The 16,469-nt window shown below is 46.2% G+C and overlaps 1 protein-coding gene across 3 annotated transcripts in view; it reads left to right on the top strand.

The window, feature by feature from the left end:
• AFAP1 (actin filament associated protein 1) overlaps window positions 1–16,469 on the top strand; it is a 114,126-nt gene that overhangs the window by 43,479 nt on the left and 54,178 nt on the right. For all 3 annotated transcript variants that reach the window (XM_040419147.1, XM_040419146.1, XM_040419149.1), the window contains exons 2-3: window positions 5,092–5,220; window positions 11,052–11,149. In XM_040419147.1, the coding sequence (XP_040275081.1) occupies window positions 5,092–5,220; window positions 11,052–11,149 (227 nt within the window). The remainder of the gene's footprint in view (window positions 1–5,091; window positions 5,221–11,051; window positions 11,150–16,469) is intronic.

Below are 16,469 nucleotides of genomic sequence, written 5' to 3'. Positions count from 1 at the left end.
ACCTATATATTAGAGGCAGCCTTTTTTGAGATGTTTATCTGCTAGTGTCAGGCCTGAGGCATACTGGTTCCTGTGCCTATACATCAGTAGAGTCTTGTGAACCTTCATGAACATTTTTTATGGAGCCATATTTTTCATATCCGATATGATGAGCACTAGATCAGGCCTTACGCCTATAGGTTGCTCGATTTCGGCAGGATCGTACGTGTATGGTAGTCTACTGACTGTTCCCCATGGAAGATGCCTGAGGGAAAAAGGTTTTAAGTGTGTCTAAGCATGCGTGATGCTTTGTTCCCGTGGGAGATGAACCACTGCCAGGCACCTCTTTTCCTGCTACAAGAAATCTGCACACTTGACCAAACTGATAATGGTCGAGTTTCAAGGAACAGCTGATGGCCACATGAGGTCTTCCCATGTACATGACCAACTAAGGTCGCGTTCACATCTCTGTCAAGATATTCCGGCTGCCTGATCCGGCACAAATGCCGGCTGTTGTCCAGACCAAAAACCGCTGCATGCAACGGTTTTCGTCTGACCGAAACCTGGGATTTATGCACGAAAGTGGACGGTTCACCTCCAGATCCCATTATAATCAATAGGGATCCAGGGGTGATCTGTAGAATCCAGCAATGCCGAATCCGGTGAACTCTGGCAGGCTGTTCTCTGATGGAAACATTTACTAGAGATGTGAACATGGCCTAAGCTGGAATCCATTTCTTACATACTGTAATCAATAATTTTGCATACATAGGCTATACACCAATGATTCTGCAGAACTGGTCACTTTTTGTTAGAAGATTCCCCTGAAGATAAGCTGGTTATAGAGTGATCTCCAGCGATCAGTTGTAAACTGTGGTGGAAACCTGCAGCACAACTACAGGACAAGTGAAGTATTGCACAGTTCCTACTGAAATCAATAGACTGTCTGTGCAATGTATGGATGTGCTTGGTCCTACAGAGGGAGAGACTCTGTGGTTAATCAATGAGGTGGTGGTGGTGGGGGGGTCATGACTATGAATATTAGGTTTCAAAATGGGGGCATTCCTTTTAACCTAAACATTTTAGATGGGGTCCTGAAGCTTTCACGGCCACAAACTTTAGAACAAATATGGTCTTGGCCATAAATACAGGTGGTAATAGTTGGCGGTGATATCTCTGAAGGACTCCTTTGCTTGTTTTTGCCGATAAGCCTCAGATCTGTCTCCGGGATGGTGGGGGTTAAACCTGCGTCTGGCCTGACGTCACGAGGAGAAACGGTTCTTGTTCATGCTGTGGATTTATTTTACCATGTGTAGTTACTAATCCATTAATACTCTTGCTGATCCTCCTTATGTAAAACATATGGACGGTGTAATTTGCATGCCTGATGTTCTGACACCTGGATAACATTATTACATCTGGGTCGTGTGGAAAATTGGATGCAGTTGTCTTCATAACGAAGCTGAGGAGCGCCAGTACTTCAGCACTGCATGTTCAGATCCGGAGGTGGTGGATGTCATGTCCTGGCAACAGTTGAGCCTATAACTTCTGGTAATCTTTTCTGCAACCCTATCTGGCACATCCTGGCACGCCATCAATGTCAGTGCAAGCCCCACCTCTGCGACCCGCTCATATCTCCAAAACAGGCCCCTGAAGTGCAGGAGAACGCAGCGCACACGCACAGCCACCTCTCCATTCACCGCTATGGGACTGCCGGAAATAGCTGAGCCAGCACTCAACTATTTTCAGAACTCCCATCGTGTTGAACGGCGAATGGCCGTGCATGTGCGGTGCGTTCCCATGCTCTTCAGAGGCCCATTGTGGAGATAGGAGCGGGTCCCACCTTCCATCGGAGGTATACATCTGGAGGATTTCCTGACTAAAGCCTCATTCACACATCAATGTCCCACGTACGCGTGCTGTACAAGTTCTCCGCGGACAGCACACATATACCCATTCATTTTTAATGTGTGTATACTCAGAAATCTGTGTTTTAGCGCGGTTTGTGGGTCCGTTATTTTAGCACGGATGCCTGCTCTATTTTGTCCATCACGCCCATTATAGTCGATGGGTCCGTGAAAACCACGGATGCCATCTGTGTTTCACGGAACATTAGGAAGAGATGCTTTGAAAATAATTTTTCAGCTGTGCAGTGTCCGTGAAACACGGATGACACACTGATCCAACACGGACATTTTCAGAAACATCACTGACCACCTTTTTAGGCCTCATGCGTTTTTGTGATTTTCTGCGGACCCATTGATTTTCAATGGGTCCGTTGAAAACTCGGCTAATGCACCGTTTGCCATCCGCGTCCGTGATCCGTGGTTCCAGTCCGTTAAAAAAATATAACCTGTCCTATTATTTCTGCGGAAAACGGTTCGCGGACCCATTCAAGTCAATGGGACCGCTAAAAAACACGGAGGCACACAAGATTTTCGTCCGCGTCCGTTTTATTCCTATCATTTGCATGGCAAACCTGTCTTAGACTTTTTTTTTTTTTACATTCCTTTATGTCTGGTGGTCCTCCAAAAATAAAGGAAGACACACGAAAACAAAAACGGATCACGGAACAACGGAACCCCATTTTGCGGAACGGAACACAACAACGGTCGTGTGCATGAGGCCTTACAGGCATATATTGCCCATAGGCTTCCCTGTGTACTACGCCTCTGCACAAGGAAGCATATTTCATTACACATTGCTATAAATTAAAAAATCTATGCCTAAAGGACGCTTTTGGTCGCCATCGAATGACTGGGGCTCTATGGATACATTTGACATATTTGCCACATATGCAGTCCAAACAGCGCAGTGTGAACAGAGCCTTATTCAGACCATGCGCACACAGCTGCTTTCCTTCCATCTTCTGGGCTGGGTTCTGACAGGAGGGGAGCAGGAGGAAACACTGATCCCTCAAGGGGTCATTGATTTTTCGATCTTGTTCAGGGGTAGTGTGTCACAGGACGGCAGAGACGTGACTCTGCTGACATCTGTCTCTGTAGGGCCCCATGTGCCCGGCTCAGTTCATTGCTTTATAGACCTTATTGATCTCTGTAGATAATAGACGGCCTGTACATTGTATTTGAAGGAAATTTAGCTTTATATCTATCTTGATTTTGCGTTGTCAACTCTTAAAGGGAATCTGTCAGTAGAGCAGAGAGCAGGAAAAACATACCTTGTATGCAGATTTATTGTCAGGAGTCATTTAAATATGAAGTTTTATTCTGCCAGATTCTACCCTTGCAAGTGTCCAGGAGGCGGAGCTTCACTGTGAAGTGCCCTCTGCATTTATCTGCTTCACAGCCCCCAGCCTGCTCTAAAGTGGCGGCTGCGTCCTCCAGGCCTGATCCCTGTACAGTGGTCACTCAGAGCAGAGGATGAGAGGCCGCTCTGTCATGCCATTCCTCTATTATTCCTACTGGAAGCTTAAGGCTGGGTTCAGACCTGAGCGTATTTGATATGCGCGTTTAACGCGCGTTTGTGTAACGCGTTTTTGTCGCGCGTTTTTGGCCATAGTTAACGCGCGTATTACGCGCGTTTGTGTGATTTAACAGCAGTGTCCTATGGCTGCAAATGCGCGACAAAACGCCCCAAAGAAGCTCAAGTACTTTTTTGAGCGTAGGGCGTTTTTCAGCGCGTTCAAACGCGCTGTAAAACGCTCAAGTGAGAACCAGGGCCATAGGGAAGCATTGGTTTTCATGTGTTGAGCGTTTAAAACGCTCAAGTGTGAACCCAGCCTAAAAGTTAGTTGCCAGCAGCTTGCAATAAAGTTCCAGCTGCGTGTTACCAGTGGAGGGTTTGTCCCTGCACAGTCTGACACTGGCAGCACTGATTGGACAGTGTCAGGCCTTAGGCATGACATGCACACAAACGTATTTTGTTTCTGTGTCCGTCCCGTTTTTTTTTGTTTTTTTTTTGGCGGATACGATGCGGACCCATTCATTTCAGTGGGTCCGGAAAAAATGCGGACAGCACCCCGTTTGCTGTCCGCATCAGTATGTCCGTTCCGTAGCCCCGCAAAAAAAAATAGAACATGTCCTATTCTTGTCCGTTTTGCAGACAGGGATAGGCATATGAACGTCATCCATTTTTGTTTGTGGATCCGCAATTTGCGGACCGCAAAACACATACGGCTGTTGTGAGGCCGTTCCGTGCATTGGGGACCGCAATTGCATGTCATATTTTTTTGCGGTGCGGAACCACGGATAGAAACACCACGGAAGCACTCCGTAGTGCTTCCGGTGTTCCGTTCCTTGACTCCGTTCCGCATCTCCAGAATTGCGGACCCATTCAAGTGAATAGGTCCGCATCCGGACTAGGAATAGGTCCGTGCCGTGGATTGCCGACCTGCCGTTTGTGGGCCGCAATACGGCCGTGTGCATGAGGCCTAAGGCATCAGACTGTGCAGGGACACACCCCAACTGGTGACACCCAGCTGGACCATTATTCCAATCTGCTAGTAAGGTCTCTTGCACACGACCGTATGGTTTTGTGGTCCATTTTAAACGGATCCGTTTTTTTTTTTGTTTCAGTAGTGTTTCCGTTCCGCTTCCGTTCCGTTTTGCTGTTCCGTTTGGTTTCCGTTTGTGATCCGTTTTTTGCGGATCACAAATGGAAACGGAAGCATACAATAATGTTTAAACAGGAAGTACATAAAAAAAAATTGGGCTGGGCATAAAATTTTCAATAGATGGTTCCGCAAAAAAACACAAAAACAGAACGGATACGGAAGACATACGGATGCATTTCTTTTTTTTTGCGGAACAATTGACTTGAATAGAGCCACGGATCGTTATTTGCGGGCAATAATAGGACAAGTTCTATCTTTCAGCGGAACGGAAATACGGAAACGGAATGCATACGGAGTACATTCCGTTTTTTTTTGCGGAACCATTGAAATGAATGGTTCGGCATACGGAATCCGCAAAAACGGAAAATAAATGTTTGTGTGCAAGAGGCCTAATTCAATTAGAACTTCTAGTAGGAATAATGAGGGGGCAGAACAGAGAATTACTATTACATGGGGGACATGTCAGGGGAGGTGACGGGTCAGCGATATTCTGCTCTTTATGATGAAACGTCTTATCATTTTCTACAATCTTCTGTTAGATATGGAGGAGCTGATCGTGGAGCTGCGCTTGTTCCTGCAGCTGCTGGACCACGAATATCTTACCACAACGGTTAAAGAGAAAAAGACCGTCCTAAGCAACATTCTGCAGAGGATACAGTCATCCAAAGGTCAGTAAGACGACTGCCGTCCAAGCCGAGCTGTCTCTGTGGTTAACCCAGCACGTCGTAACGCCGCGGCCCTGCGGAGGATGAGACTGTCACAGCGAGCGTGTATTCCCAGCCTGACACATGAGCGCTCCTACATTACACACTGGAATGATTTAATACGTAAAAAAATATATATTAGAAAAAATATTGGGAAATTTGAATTATTATCATTAATTTTTCTATTTTATTATTTTTTATTCATTTTATCATTAATTCTTTTTCTTTTATCACTTAGATTGCTGCATAACATGACAAAAGGGGTCGTCCAGGATAAGACAAAACACGGGTACTTTCAGCAACAGTGCCACGCTTGTCCGCAGGATGCGTGTGGTACTGCGGGTTATACAAGATTACAAAAACAAGGCTGCTTATTTTTTTAATTTTTTTTTTCCATAAACGGTGCCACATAGGACCAAGTGTTGTGCCTAGTATTGCATCTCAGCCCCATCGGACCTGTAAGAGGCTGAGCCGTAATACCACACACCACCTGTGGACAAGTGTGGCGCTGTTTCTATAAGAATGCAGCCTGTTTTTTCTTATCCTGGATAACCCCTTTAACCCTTTATTTTAAAGGTGTCATTAAGCAATCTAAATGATAAAAAAAATGGTAAATTATGTGAGTTTATGATATTAAATAACTCCAAAAAAAATTAAAATTGAAAAAAGTGATAAAACCCAAACAGTTTCTCTTGCAAACCAGTGAATAAAAAAATAAATAATACAGCGACAAGCATATAAACTATGAGCTGCCGAGTCATGACCGCCTAGTCCGTTTAGTGAACGCGATGGGAAAAGTCCCGGTGCATCCATTAAATAGACCCATATGAACCAGGGTGGATAAAAATCAATGATTTGTAAAAAATAAATAAATCAGATTTTTTTTATTTAAATCAGATTTTTTTGATTTAAATCAGATTTTTTTTATATAAAATGCTTTTTGAGGAAAATATATTACCATTCAAAGGTTATTCCATCATGAAATAAAGATTCGTTTTTTAATTATGTAGAATATGGCTGTATAGGTTTCATTTTTTTGGTAAATAAATTCCATTAATCCATTCACAAGGTCATGCTCTTCCAGGAGGTTTTTGTAAGATTATTGGGCAGTTTCTCTGCCTACAAGATATTATCAGATTCTTGTTTACTTTTGCAGTTCTCAAAACTGAATTTGACTCAGCAGAGATCTCATGCCTCATCTTCACAGCAAAATGTTATAACATGAACAGAGTTGAGAAAAAGACCTTAAGGCCTCCTGCACACGACCGGTTTTTTTTGCGGTCCGCAAAAACTGGTTCAGTTTTTTCGTGATCCGTGACCGTTTTTTCGTCCGTGGGTCTTCCTTGATTTTTGGAGGATCCACGGACATGAAAAAAAAAGTTGTTTTGGTGTCCGCCTGGCCATGCGGAGCCAAACGGATCCGCCCTGACTTACAATGCAAGTCAATGTAGACGGATCCGTTTGACGTTGACACAATATGGTGCAATTGCAAACGGATCCGTCCCCCATTGACTTTCAATGTAAAGTCAGGAGTTAATATACCATAGGATCGGAGTTTTCTCCAATCCGATGGTATATTTTACCTTGAAGCGTCCCCACCTGAGGGGTTAATTGTGCGTATCTTAGCCCCCTGTAAGAGATCAGGGGCTGCCAGGCAGGAGGGGGCAGACCCGGCCAGTGCGCCCCCCCTCCCTCTATTGTATTATCATTGGTGGCCAGTGCGGCCCCCCCCCACCCCCCCTCTATTGTATTATCATTGGTGGCCAGTGTGCCGGGCCCCCTCCCTCCCTCTATTGTATTATCATTGGTGGCCAGTGTGCAGCCTCCCCTCCCCCCCGATCATTGGTGGCAGCGGAGAGTTCCGATCAGAGTTCCATTTTAATCGCTGGGGCTCCGATCGGTAACCATGGCAACCAGGACGCTACTGCAGGCCTGGTTGTCATGGTTACTTAGCAATATTACAATATTAGAGGCATCATACTTACCTGCTGCGCTGTCTGTGTCCGGCCGGGAGCTCCTCCTACTGGTAAGTGACAGGTCTGTGCGGCGCATTGCTTAATGATCTGTCACTTACCAGTAGGAGGAGCTCCCGGCCGGTCACAGACAGCGCAGCAGGTAAGTATGATGCTTCTAATATTGTAGTATTGCTAAGTAACCATGGCAACCAGGCCTGCAGTAGCGTCCTGGTTGCCATGGTTACCGATCGCGGAGCCCCAGCGATTAAACTGGGACTCCGATCGGAACTCTCCGCTGCCACCAATGATCGGGGGGGGGAGGCCGCACACTGGCCACCAATGATATTACAATAGAGGGAGGGAGGGGGGGGGGCCGCACACTGGCCACCAATGATATTGCAATAGAGGGAGGGGGGGGGCCGCACACTGGCCACCAATGATATTACAATAGAGAGAGGGAGGGGGGGGGGGCCGGGGGAGGCCGCACACTGGCCACCAATGATATTACAATAGAGAGAGGGAGGGGGGGGGGGCCGCACACTGGCCACCAATGATATTACAATAGAGAGAGGGAGGGGGGGGGGGCCGGGGGAGGCCGCACACTGGCCACCAATGATATTACAATAGAGGGAGGGGGGGCCCGGTGGGGCCGCACTGGCCACCAATAAAATTAAAACGGGGGAGGGAGGGGGGTCTGCCCCCTGCTGCCTGGCAGCCCCTGATCTCTTATAGGGGGCTATGATATGCACAATTAACCCCTCAGGTGCAGCACGGTCGCATTAAGGCTGGTTTCACACTGGCGTTGCGGGAAAATGTGCGGGTGCGTTGCGGGAACACGCACAATTTTTCCGCGCGAGTGCAAAACATTGTAATGCGTTTTGCACTCGCGTGAGAAAAATCGCGCATGTTTGGTACCCAAACCCGAACTTGGGATCGGTGTTCTGTAGATTGTATTATTTCCCCTTATAGCATTGTTATAAGGGAAAATAATAGCATTCTGAATACAGAATGCAGAGGGGTTAAAAAAATTATAATAATAATTTAACTCACCTTAGTCCACTTGATTGCACAACCCGGCTTCTCTTCTGTCTCCTTCTTTGCTGATTGTAGGAAAAGGACCTGTGGTGACGTCACTCCGGTCATCACATGGTCCATCACATGATGATCACATGGTCCATCACATGAGTCATCACCATGGTAAAAGATCATGTGATAGATCATGTGATGACCAGAGTGACGTCACCACAGGACCTTTTCCTGCACACAGCAAAGAAGGAGACAGAAGAGATGCCGGCTGCGCGATCAAGTGGATTAAGGTGAGTTAAATTATTTTTTCTTTTTTTTAACCCCTCCAGCGCTATTTTACTATGCATTCTGTATTCAGAATGCTATTATTTTCCCTTATAACCATGTTATAAGGGGAAATAATAATGATCGGGTCTCCACCCCGATCGTCTCCTAGCAACCGTGTGTGAAAATCGCACCGCATCCGCACTTGCTTGCGGATGCTTGCAATTTTCACGCAACCCCATTCCCTTCTATGGGGCCTGCGTTGCGTGAAAAACGCTGAATAAAGAGCATGCTGCGATTTTTACGCAACGCACAAGTGATGCGTGAAAATCACCGCTCATGTGAACAGCCCCATAGAAATGAATGGATCGGGATTCAGTGCGGGTGCAATGCGTTCAACTCACGCATCGCATCCGCGCGGAATACTCGCCCGTGTGAAAGGGGCCTAAGGCTAGGTCTACACGACGACATGTGTTGCGCGACAATATTTATAATGATAGTCTATGGTGTCATACTGCGATGCGACAGTCGCAGAAAAATCCATTTCGAATGAATTTTTTGCAACTCTCGTGTCGCATGTCGCAGTGCGACACCATAGACTATCATTATAAATATTGTCGCGCGACACATGTCGTCGTGTAGACCTAGCCTTAATTAGCTGAAAGTGAATTCTCCCAGCGGTCCATGAACATGCACACTCGGCTTGTCTTGAATGCGCTTGTTTTATTTCAGTAGGTAGAGGAGAATAAGCTGTTTATCTCCCGAGGGAACAAAGGATCGGACATGTTGGAACTTGGCATGCCCAATCCTTCCCCACCGTCATCTGCCGTCAGAGGAGAGACTGGGGAAGCCCACACACAGGCCAGGCTAATTTGCGGGTATGGCTCCAGACTCATGAACTGCAAATTTATATTGCTTTAAGACAAGAGGATTTCAAGAAATTGTCCTATTCACGGACTAACCCCAGACGATCAAAAAATGCCATTTATTTATATTTTTGCATATAGTGCAAATAAGAAGTGTATGGCCATCTGCTTCCTATGTGTAGGATTTGCTCTCTAGTATTTAGTGTATATATTACGATGTTGGGTCCAGGATGGCGGGGCTAGCGTCAGACGTTGGAGGGCCGCCAGCGGGACAGTGCTCATTTGTATAATGATACAGAAGAGCGGCGTTGTATAAATATTTCCATCTTTTTGTGCTTTTTCTTTTCTGCAGCTGTTTTTCAGAGCTACTGGCTTGTGTAAAGTACACGCCCAAGGTTATAATGAGGTTTCTCCAGCGTGTTCCGGGAAAGAGCGTTAAGCCCCGAGCGATCGTCTCCAGTTTAGCTCCGCAGTCTCGCTGGTTCACATCCACGTCTCCAACCTGTGACACTTCAGCCGTTACAAAACTACAGCTCCCATCATGCCCTTACAGCAGTAGACTGTCGGTACATGATGGGAGTTGTAGTTTTGCAACAGCTGGAGGGCCAAAGGTTGGGGAATATTGGTATAGGGTGTTCTTGCCCCAATCCAACAAATGCTTGGATTATCCTGTGATCTGACCTTAAGGGCTCATGCACACAAACTTATATTTTGTCTTTTCCGTTTTAGTTTTTTTTTGCGGCCCATATGCGACCCCAAATTTATACAGACCGTAGATCAGCCCCCAAATTTATATAGGCCCCAAACAGCCCCCAGATTTGTAGAAACCATAGATTAGCCCCTAGATTCATACAGACCTCATATCAGACCCCATATTTATTCAGAGCCCTGTTGCCCCCTATAATTCCCATCCCACCTTCCTCTACATGCAGACCTCAGACCAGACTAAAAAACAAACTTTCCCCTCTTCTGCTCAGAGTCCTGCTGTCCCTCCGGGTCCGCTGTGCTCTCCATGCAACACTGTCACACAGCGTCAGGTCATAGTGCGCACCTACGCTGACTACGTCCCGGCGTTGTATGCTGTCAGGACCCAGTACAGTACCGGCGACTGAAGGACCAGGGAGTGGTGAGCAATGCCAGCGCTAGAAGCCCAATGCTTCCAAGGAGGACCACTCCCTGGTCCTCCTGTACTGATGAGTGCTTCCACAATAGAGGTGCTCATTAGTTCCAATTACAAAATTGCATCTACCCCCTTAAGGTGGAGCCTTAGACGGGCACCTAACTTTTGCCTACTTGTTATCCTGACCCAGTGGCTATCATTTTACTAGAAAATACAGAGCTGCATGCTCCAAATGCTGCCTTGGAATGGAGAAGGCCTTAGACATTAGTTCTTTTTCTCAGCCAAATGTACGTGTTTGTTTTTACTCCAGGGGAGAAGGGGGCTGCCAGATGGAAATGGAACCTGTATTATTCTTGCCCTCCTCATCCTCTTCTGACATCTGCTCTCCATAGTCCTCGTCAGTCGTCCCTGTGGAAACTGATGGGATCTGCTGACTAATGTCTATGTCCAGCTGGGCGTGCCAACGCCATGATACTGGAGAACCCCTCTAACTATGTAGTCTCATGTTTAGCAGATCACAGTAAGACGTTGTTCTCATGCCAATGTTCATATTCTTGTCCACAGAATTCGAGCTGAAGAACCATGTGCACAGAGCGGAGACATCAAGCAATGTACCTGCCCCTCCTCAAATGCCTCTCCCAGAAATCCCCCAGCAGTGGCTGGTAAGACATTTGTTGATTTTACCCTACGATAATCATAGAAGGACTCACTACTGCGCATTGAGCAAATAATCTGCGAGCCCTGGAGCCGTAACCCAAGTCGTACCATAATTGGAGACTGTAACCCAGCAGATGTAATCCTGTCAGTGCTATCTCAATACACATCTCTGACCTGTTCCTTTTTCTTGGAAGGCAAACATAACCAGAATGTCCAATACTCACTGAAGGCTGAGCCGTTCAGAGGTGTCTGATGTTTGCAGTAGGCAGTGAGACAGCAATGTTTTAATGTTTCGTTTCCAGCCGTTGTTTGAGATGGTTGAATTACCATATTTTTCACTCCCAAAGACACACCTAGGATTTAGAGGAAGAAAAAAAAAATATATATTTTTCATCAGACCTCAGATCAGACCCCCAATCCTTATCAGACCTCAAATCAGACCCCCAATCTTCACCAAAACCCAAAATCAGACTCCCAATCTTCATCAGAGCTCAGATCAGACCCCCATCAGAGCTCAGATCAGACCCAGATTAATTTGCTCCGGCCAGACCCCCATTCCTCTCTAGACGTCAGATCAGACCCCCTATTCCTCATTAGACGTCAGATCAGACCCCCCATTCCTCATTAGACGTCAGATCAGACCCCCAATTCCTCATTAGACGTCAGATCAGACCCTCATCAGGCATAAAATAAATAAATGAACTTACCTCTCCTGCTCTCACTACGTGCTAATGCTGTACGCAGTCAGGACACAGTGCAACGCTGCACCTGGAGAAGACCAAGATTCCCTGCCATTTCTCCCCCACTTTTGTGGAAAAAAAGTGCGTCTTATGGAGAGAAAAAAAATACGGTATCTCCTCAAGGACGAGAGCTAAGTTTTCCAGCTCGCAAATTCTTAATCTGGCTGCATAATATATTTTAGAAGGAGGTCTGTGACTAAAGTAGAACTCAAACCAAAAAATGCTTCAGAATGGACAAGCCTATTTCTCTAGTTTAGCTATATGTCCGCCAGATCTGTGGAGCTAGGTGTTAGATTTGATATCTCTTGTGCAGGGGCGTCGTTAGGTCAAAACATTCGGGGCTGGAGCCCCGGATGTTTTGTCCAGTGCCCCGAATGCAGGGCCGGTGGGGGCCCCCAGCCAGCGGTGCCGCCACCCAAGCTAATTTATTCACTTCACTTGCCTCTGTCATCCACAGATCCCCTCCCCGCCCAGCGCAGCCTCCTAGCTAAGTTATTCACTTCACTTGCCTCTGTGTAATTTCACACAGGCGCACTGGCAGAGGCATCTTCGAGCGAAGTGCGTATGCGCCGTCTTCCAGCTCACCTCGTTTGACGATGCCTCTGCCAGTGCGCCTGAGCAAGATTACACAGAGGCAAGTGAAGTGAATAAATTAGCTAGGAGGTGGTGCTGGGCGGGGAGGGGATCTGTGGATGACACTTAGGAGGATCTGTGGATGACATTTATGGGGATCTGTGGTGGATAACACTTATGGGGGATCTGTGGATGACACTTAGGGGGATCTGTGGATGACACTTAGGGGGATCTGTGGATGACACTTAGGGGGATCTGTGGATGACACTTAGGGGGATCTGTGGATGACACTTAGGGGGATCTGTGGATGACACTTAGGGGGATCTGTGGATGACACTTAGGGGGATCTGTGGATGACACTTAGGTGGGATCTGTGGTGGATGACACTTAGGGGGATCTGTGGTAGATGACACTTAGGGGGATCTGTGGTGGATGACACTTAGGGGGGATCTGTGGATGAAATTTATGGGGGATCTGTGGATGACATTTATGGGGGATCTGTGGATGACACTGATGGGGATCTATGGATGATCTGTGGGGTTGCCCAGGCGGCTAGGCTCTTCACTGTAGTTATTAACCCCATTCAGCAGTCGTTCACTGAAGGGGGGACTGCTGAAAGGGGTTAATAACTACTGTGAAGGCCCCCTCCCCGTGGTAATGAGGGTGTGGCTTCATGGGGTGGGGGCGTGGCTTCACGTGGGCTCGTGCCCCGGATCTCTTCAGACTCTAGCAACGCCTCTGCTCTTGTGGTTGTAGTGTTGGTTTTCTAGTCTCCCTAAGCCTACAAGCCTGTGTGATTACATCAACAGGTTCCCTGATACCTCCTGTCCTCTTGTCACCGCCCTTTCTTTTTTCTTTTTCCTATTGGATGAGGCCAGACTTATACAAATAGAGACAGGAATGGCCATGCCCACCACGCCAAGGAGTCCTGAAGAATTTTAGTTTTATGGTGTCATTGAGGAGGAAGGTCCTGAAGTGGCTGTACCTAGATATTTTCAAATCGGCAGAACTTTAGTCAGATGGTCACTTCAGATTATTAATTCAATGGCCTTCCTTCAGTGGTTACTGAAGAGGAATTTATTATATTGAGGGTGTTCCAATAACACATGGACGCCCTCAGTCCACCAGAACAATAATCTCTGCTTGTTAGCTACCATGCATGGCATATGGTCAGTTTTTTTGGGGTTGGCCAGAAATGTCCACCCTTTTCCACCTACCTATTTGTTAGATGACCGGCTTCTATTTCTTCCTACCTATGAAACATGCAGTCTTCAAGCTAAAGCAAATGCACTCAAGTCCCTTTTCAACATCTAGGTCTGTGAGGTCTCTGTAGGCAAATTATGCTGTCTTCATTAATAATGCAGCCAGGAGGAGAAAGTGTGATCCAGGGTTTCACACAAGCCTGCTGACAAGAAGCCTCCAGGAGCCAAATGGGCTATAGTTTCTGGATGAACGATGAAGAATGTAGGATGGCGGCTTAGGAGAACATAGAAGGGATTTCACCTAACCTTTCAGTTCTTGGAGGGGGAATCCTGATGCAAATTATTTTTGGAATAACCTGAAGTTTATGTGATTCATCTTGTGACCCAAGCTTCTACAATAGTTCTGAGGCTGAGCCGGTTGGAGAGTTTGTGATTTTCCCCTGGACTTGCCTGGCTTTCATTTGTATGCATTCCTCCATGTCTACATTTGATTTGGTAAATGGGTTATATACAGTTGCTGTGGTCATTGGGTCATTGGTAGGTTTATGAAGGACATTTGACTTCCATTTGTTTCTTTTTGCCCGGAGACATCCGGACTCCAAAGCAAAATCTATAACAGGGATCCAGCTACCATGTTCTAAAAGTGTGTCTTTTAGTATGGCAGAGGGAGTTTTGGGTCTCCTCGGATAGCAGGACCGTGGTGCGAACCCTACCTCTGCACCTCGTATAGCAACATCATTTTACATGCTGATCATTTTGTTCTCCAAGGAGATTAGCGGCCGTCTGTGGTGTCTGGTCGTCATACTCCCCTCTCCCCAATCAGAACATATGCACACTCAGCCGAATTGAGCATGTATGAGGGGTTGGGAGGAATAGTTGTCCACTGATGGAGTGTTTGTCAAATTCCTATTAAAGGTGTAATGCCACTTTAAGATTTAAAGGGGTTTTTTGAGATATTTTTTTACCGATGAGCAGTATCCGTATCTGATCGGTGAGGGTCCAACACCCGGTAGCCCTGCTGATGAGTTGTTTGAGAAGGCACCAGTGCTTGCCGTAGCGTTGCGGCCTTCTCTCTGCTTTGCCTAGGCCATGTGACGACGCGTTCGTTAGTCACATGGCCTAGGCGCAGTTCAGCCCCATTGAAGTGAATGGGTTAATGTAATACCAAGCACAGCCGCTGTACAATGTGTGGCACTGTGCTTAGTGAGCTGAGAGAAGGCAGCAGCACTACTGCAAATGTTGGTAGAGCCTTCGCAAACAGCTGATCAGCGGACCCCCACCGATCAGATACTGATGACCTATCCAGAGGATAGGTAACATAGTAACATAGTACATAAGGCCGAAAAAAGACATTTGTCCATCCAGTTCGGCCTGTTATCCTGCAAGTTGATCCAGAGGAAGGCAAAAAACCCTGTGAGGTAGAAGCCAATTTTCTCCACTTTAGGGGAATAAAAAATTTCTTCCCGACTCCAATCAGAATAACTCCCTGGATCAACGACCCCTCTCTAGTAGCTATAGCCTGTAATATTATTACGCTCCAGAAACACATCCAGGCCCCTCTTGAATTCCTTTATTGTACTCACCATCACCACCTCCTCAGGCAGAGAGTTCCATAGTCTCACTGCTCTTACCGTAAAGAATCCTCTTCTATGTTTGTGTACAAACCTTCTTTCCTCCAGATGCAGAGGATGTCCCCTTCGTCACAGTCCTGGGGATAAATAGATGATGGGAGAGATCTCTGTACTGACCCCTGATATATTTATACATATTAATTAGATCTCCCCTCAGTCATCTTTTTTCTAAAGTGAATAACCCTAATTTTGATAATCTTTCAGGGTACTGTAGTTGCCCCATTCCAGTTATTACTTTAGTTGCCCTCCTCTGGACCCTCTCCAGCTCTGCTATGTCTGCCTTGTTTACAGGAGCCCAGAACTGTACACAGTACTCCATGTGTGGTCTGACTAGCGATTTGTAAAGTGGTAGGACTATGTTCATATCACGGGAATCTATGCCCCTTTTGATGCAACCCATTATCTTATTGGCCTTGGCAGCAGCTGCCTGACACTGGTTTTTGCTGTTTAGTTTGCTGTTTATTAAAATTCCTAGATCCTTTTCCATGTCAGTGTTACCGAGTGTTTTACCATTTAGTATGTATGGGTGACTTGCATTATTCCTTCCCATGTGCATAACTTTACATTTGTCAGTGTTAAACCTCATCTGCCACTTATCTGCCCAAGCCTCCAATCTATCCAGATCCCTCTGTAGTAGTATACTGTCCTCTTCAGTGTAAATTACTTTACACAGTTTAGTGTCATCTGCGAAAATTGATACTTTACTATGCAAGCCTTCTACAAGATCATTAATAAATATATTGAAGAGAATAGGGCCCAATACTGACCCCTGAGGTACCCCACTAGTGACAGTGACCCAATCTGAATGTGTACCGTTAATAACCACCCTCTGTTTTCTATCACTCAGCCAGTTACTTACCCACATACAGATGTTTTCTCCCAGTCCGAGCATTCTCATTTTATATACTAACCTTTTATGCGGTACAGTGTCAAATGCTTTGGAGAAGTCCAGATATACGACATCCATTGATTCGCCGCTGTCAAGTCTAGAACTTACCTCCTCATAGAAACTGATTAAATTAGTTTGACATGACCGATCCCTCACGAAGCCATGCTGATATGGTGTTATTTGCTTATTTCCGTTGAGATGCTCTAATATAGCATCTCTCAGAAAACCTTCAAACAGTTTACCCACAACAGATGTTAAACTTACCGGCCTATAGTTTCCAGGCTCTGTTT

The sequence above is a fragment of the Bufo bufo genome, chromosome 2 (assembly GCF_905171765.1).
Source record: "Bufo bufo chromosome 2, aBufBuf1.1, whole genome shotgun sequence".
Classification (NCBI taxonomy): Eukaryota; Metazoa; Chordata; class Amphibia; order Anura; family Bufonidae; genus Bufo; species Bufo bufo.
Note: the sequence above shows the minus strand (reverse complement) of the source record. Positions and strands in the feature narration are given on the sequence as shown.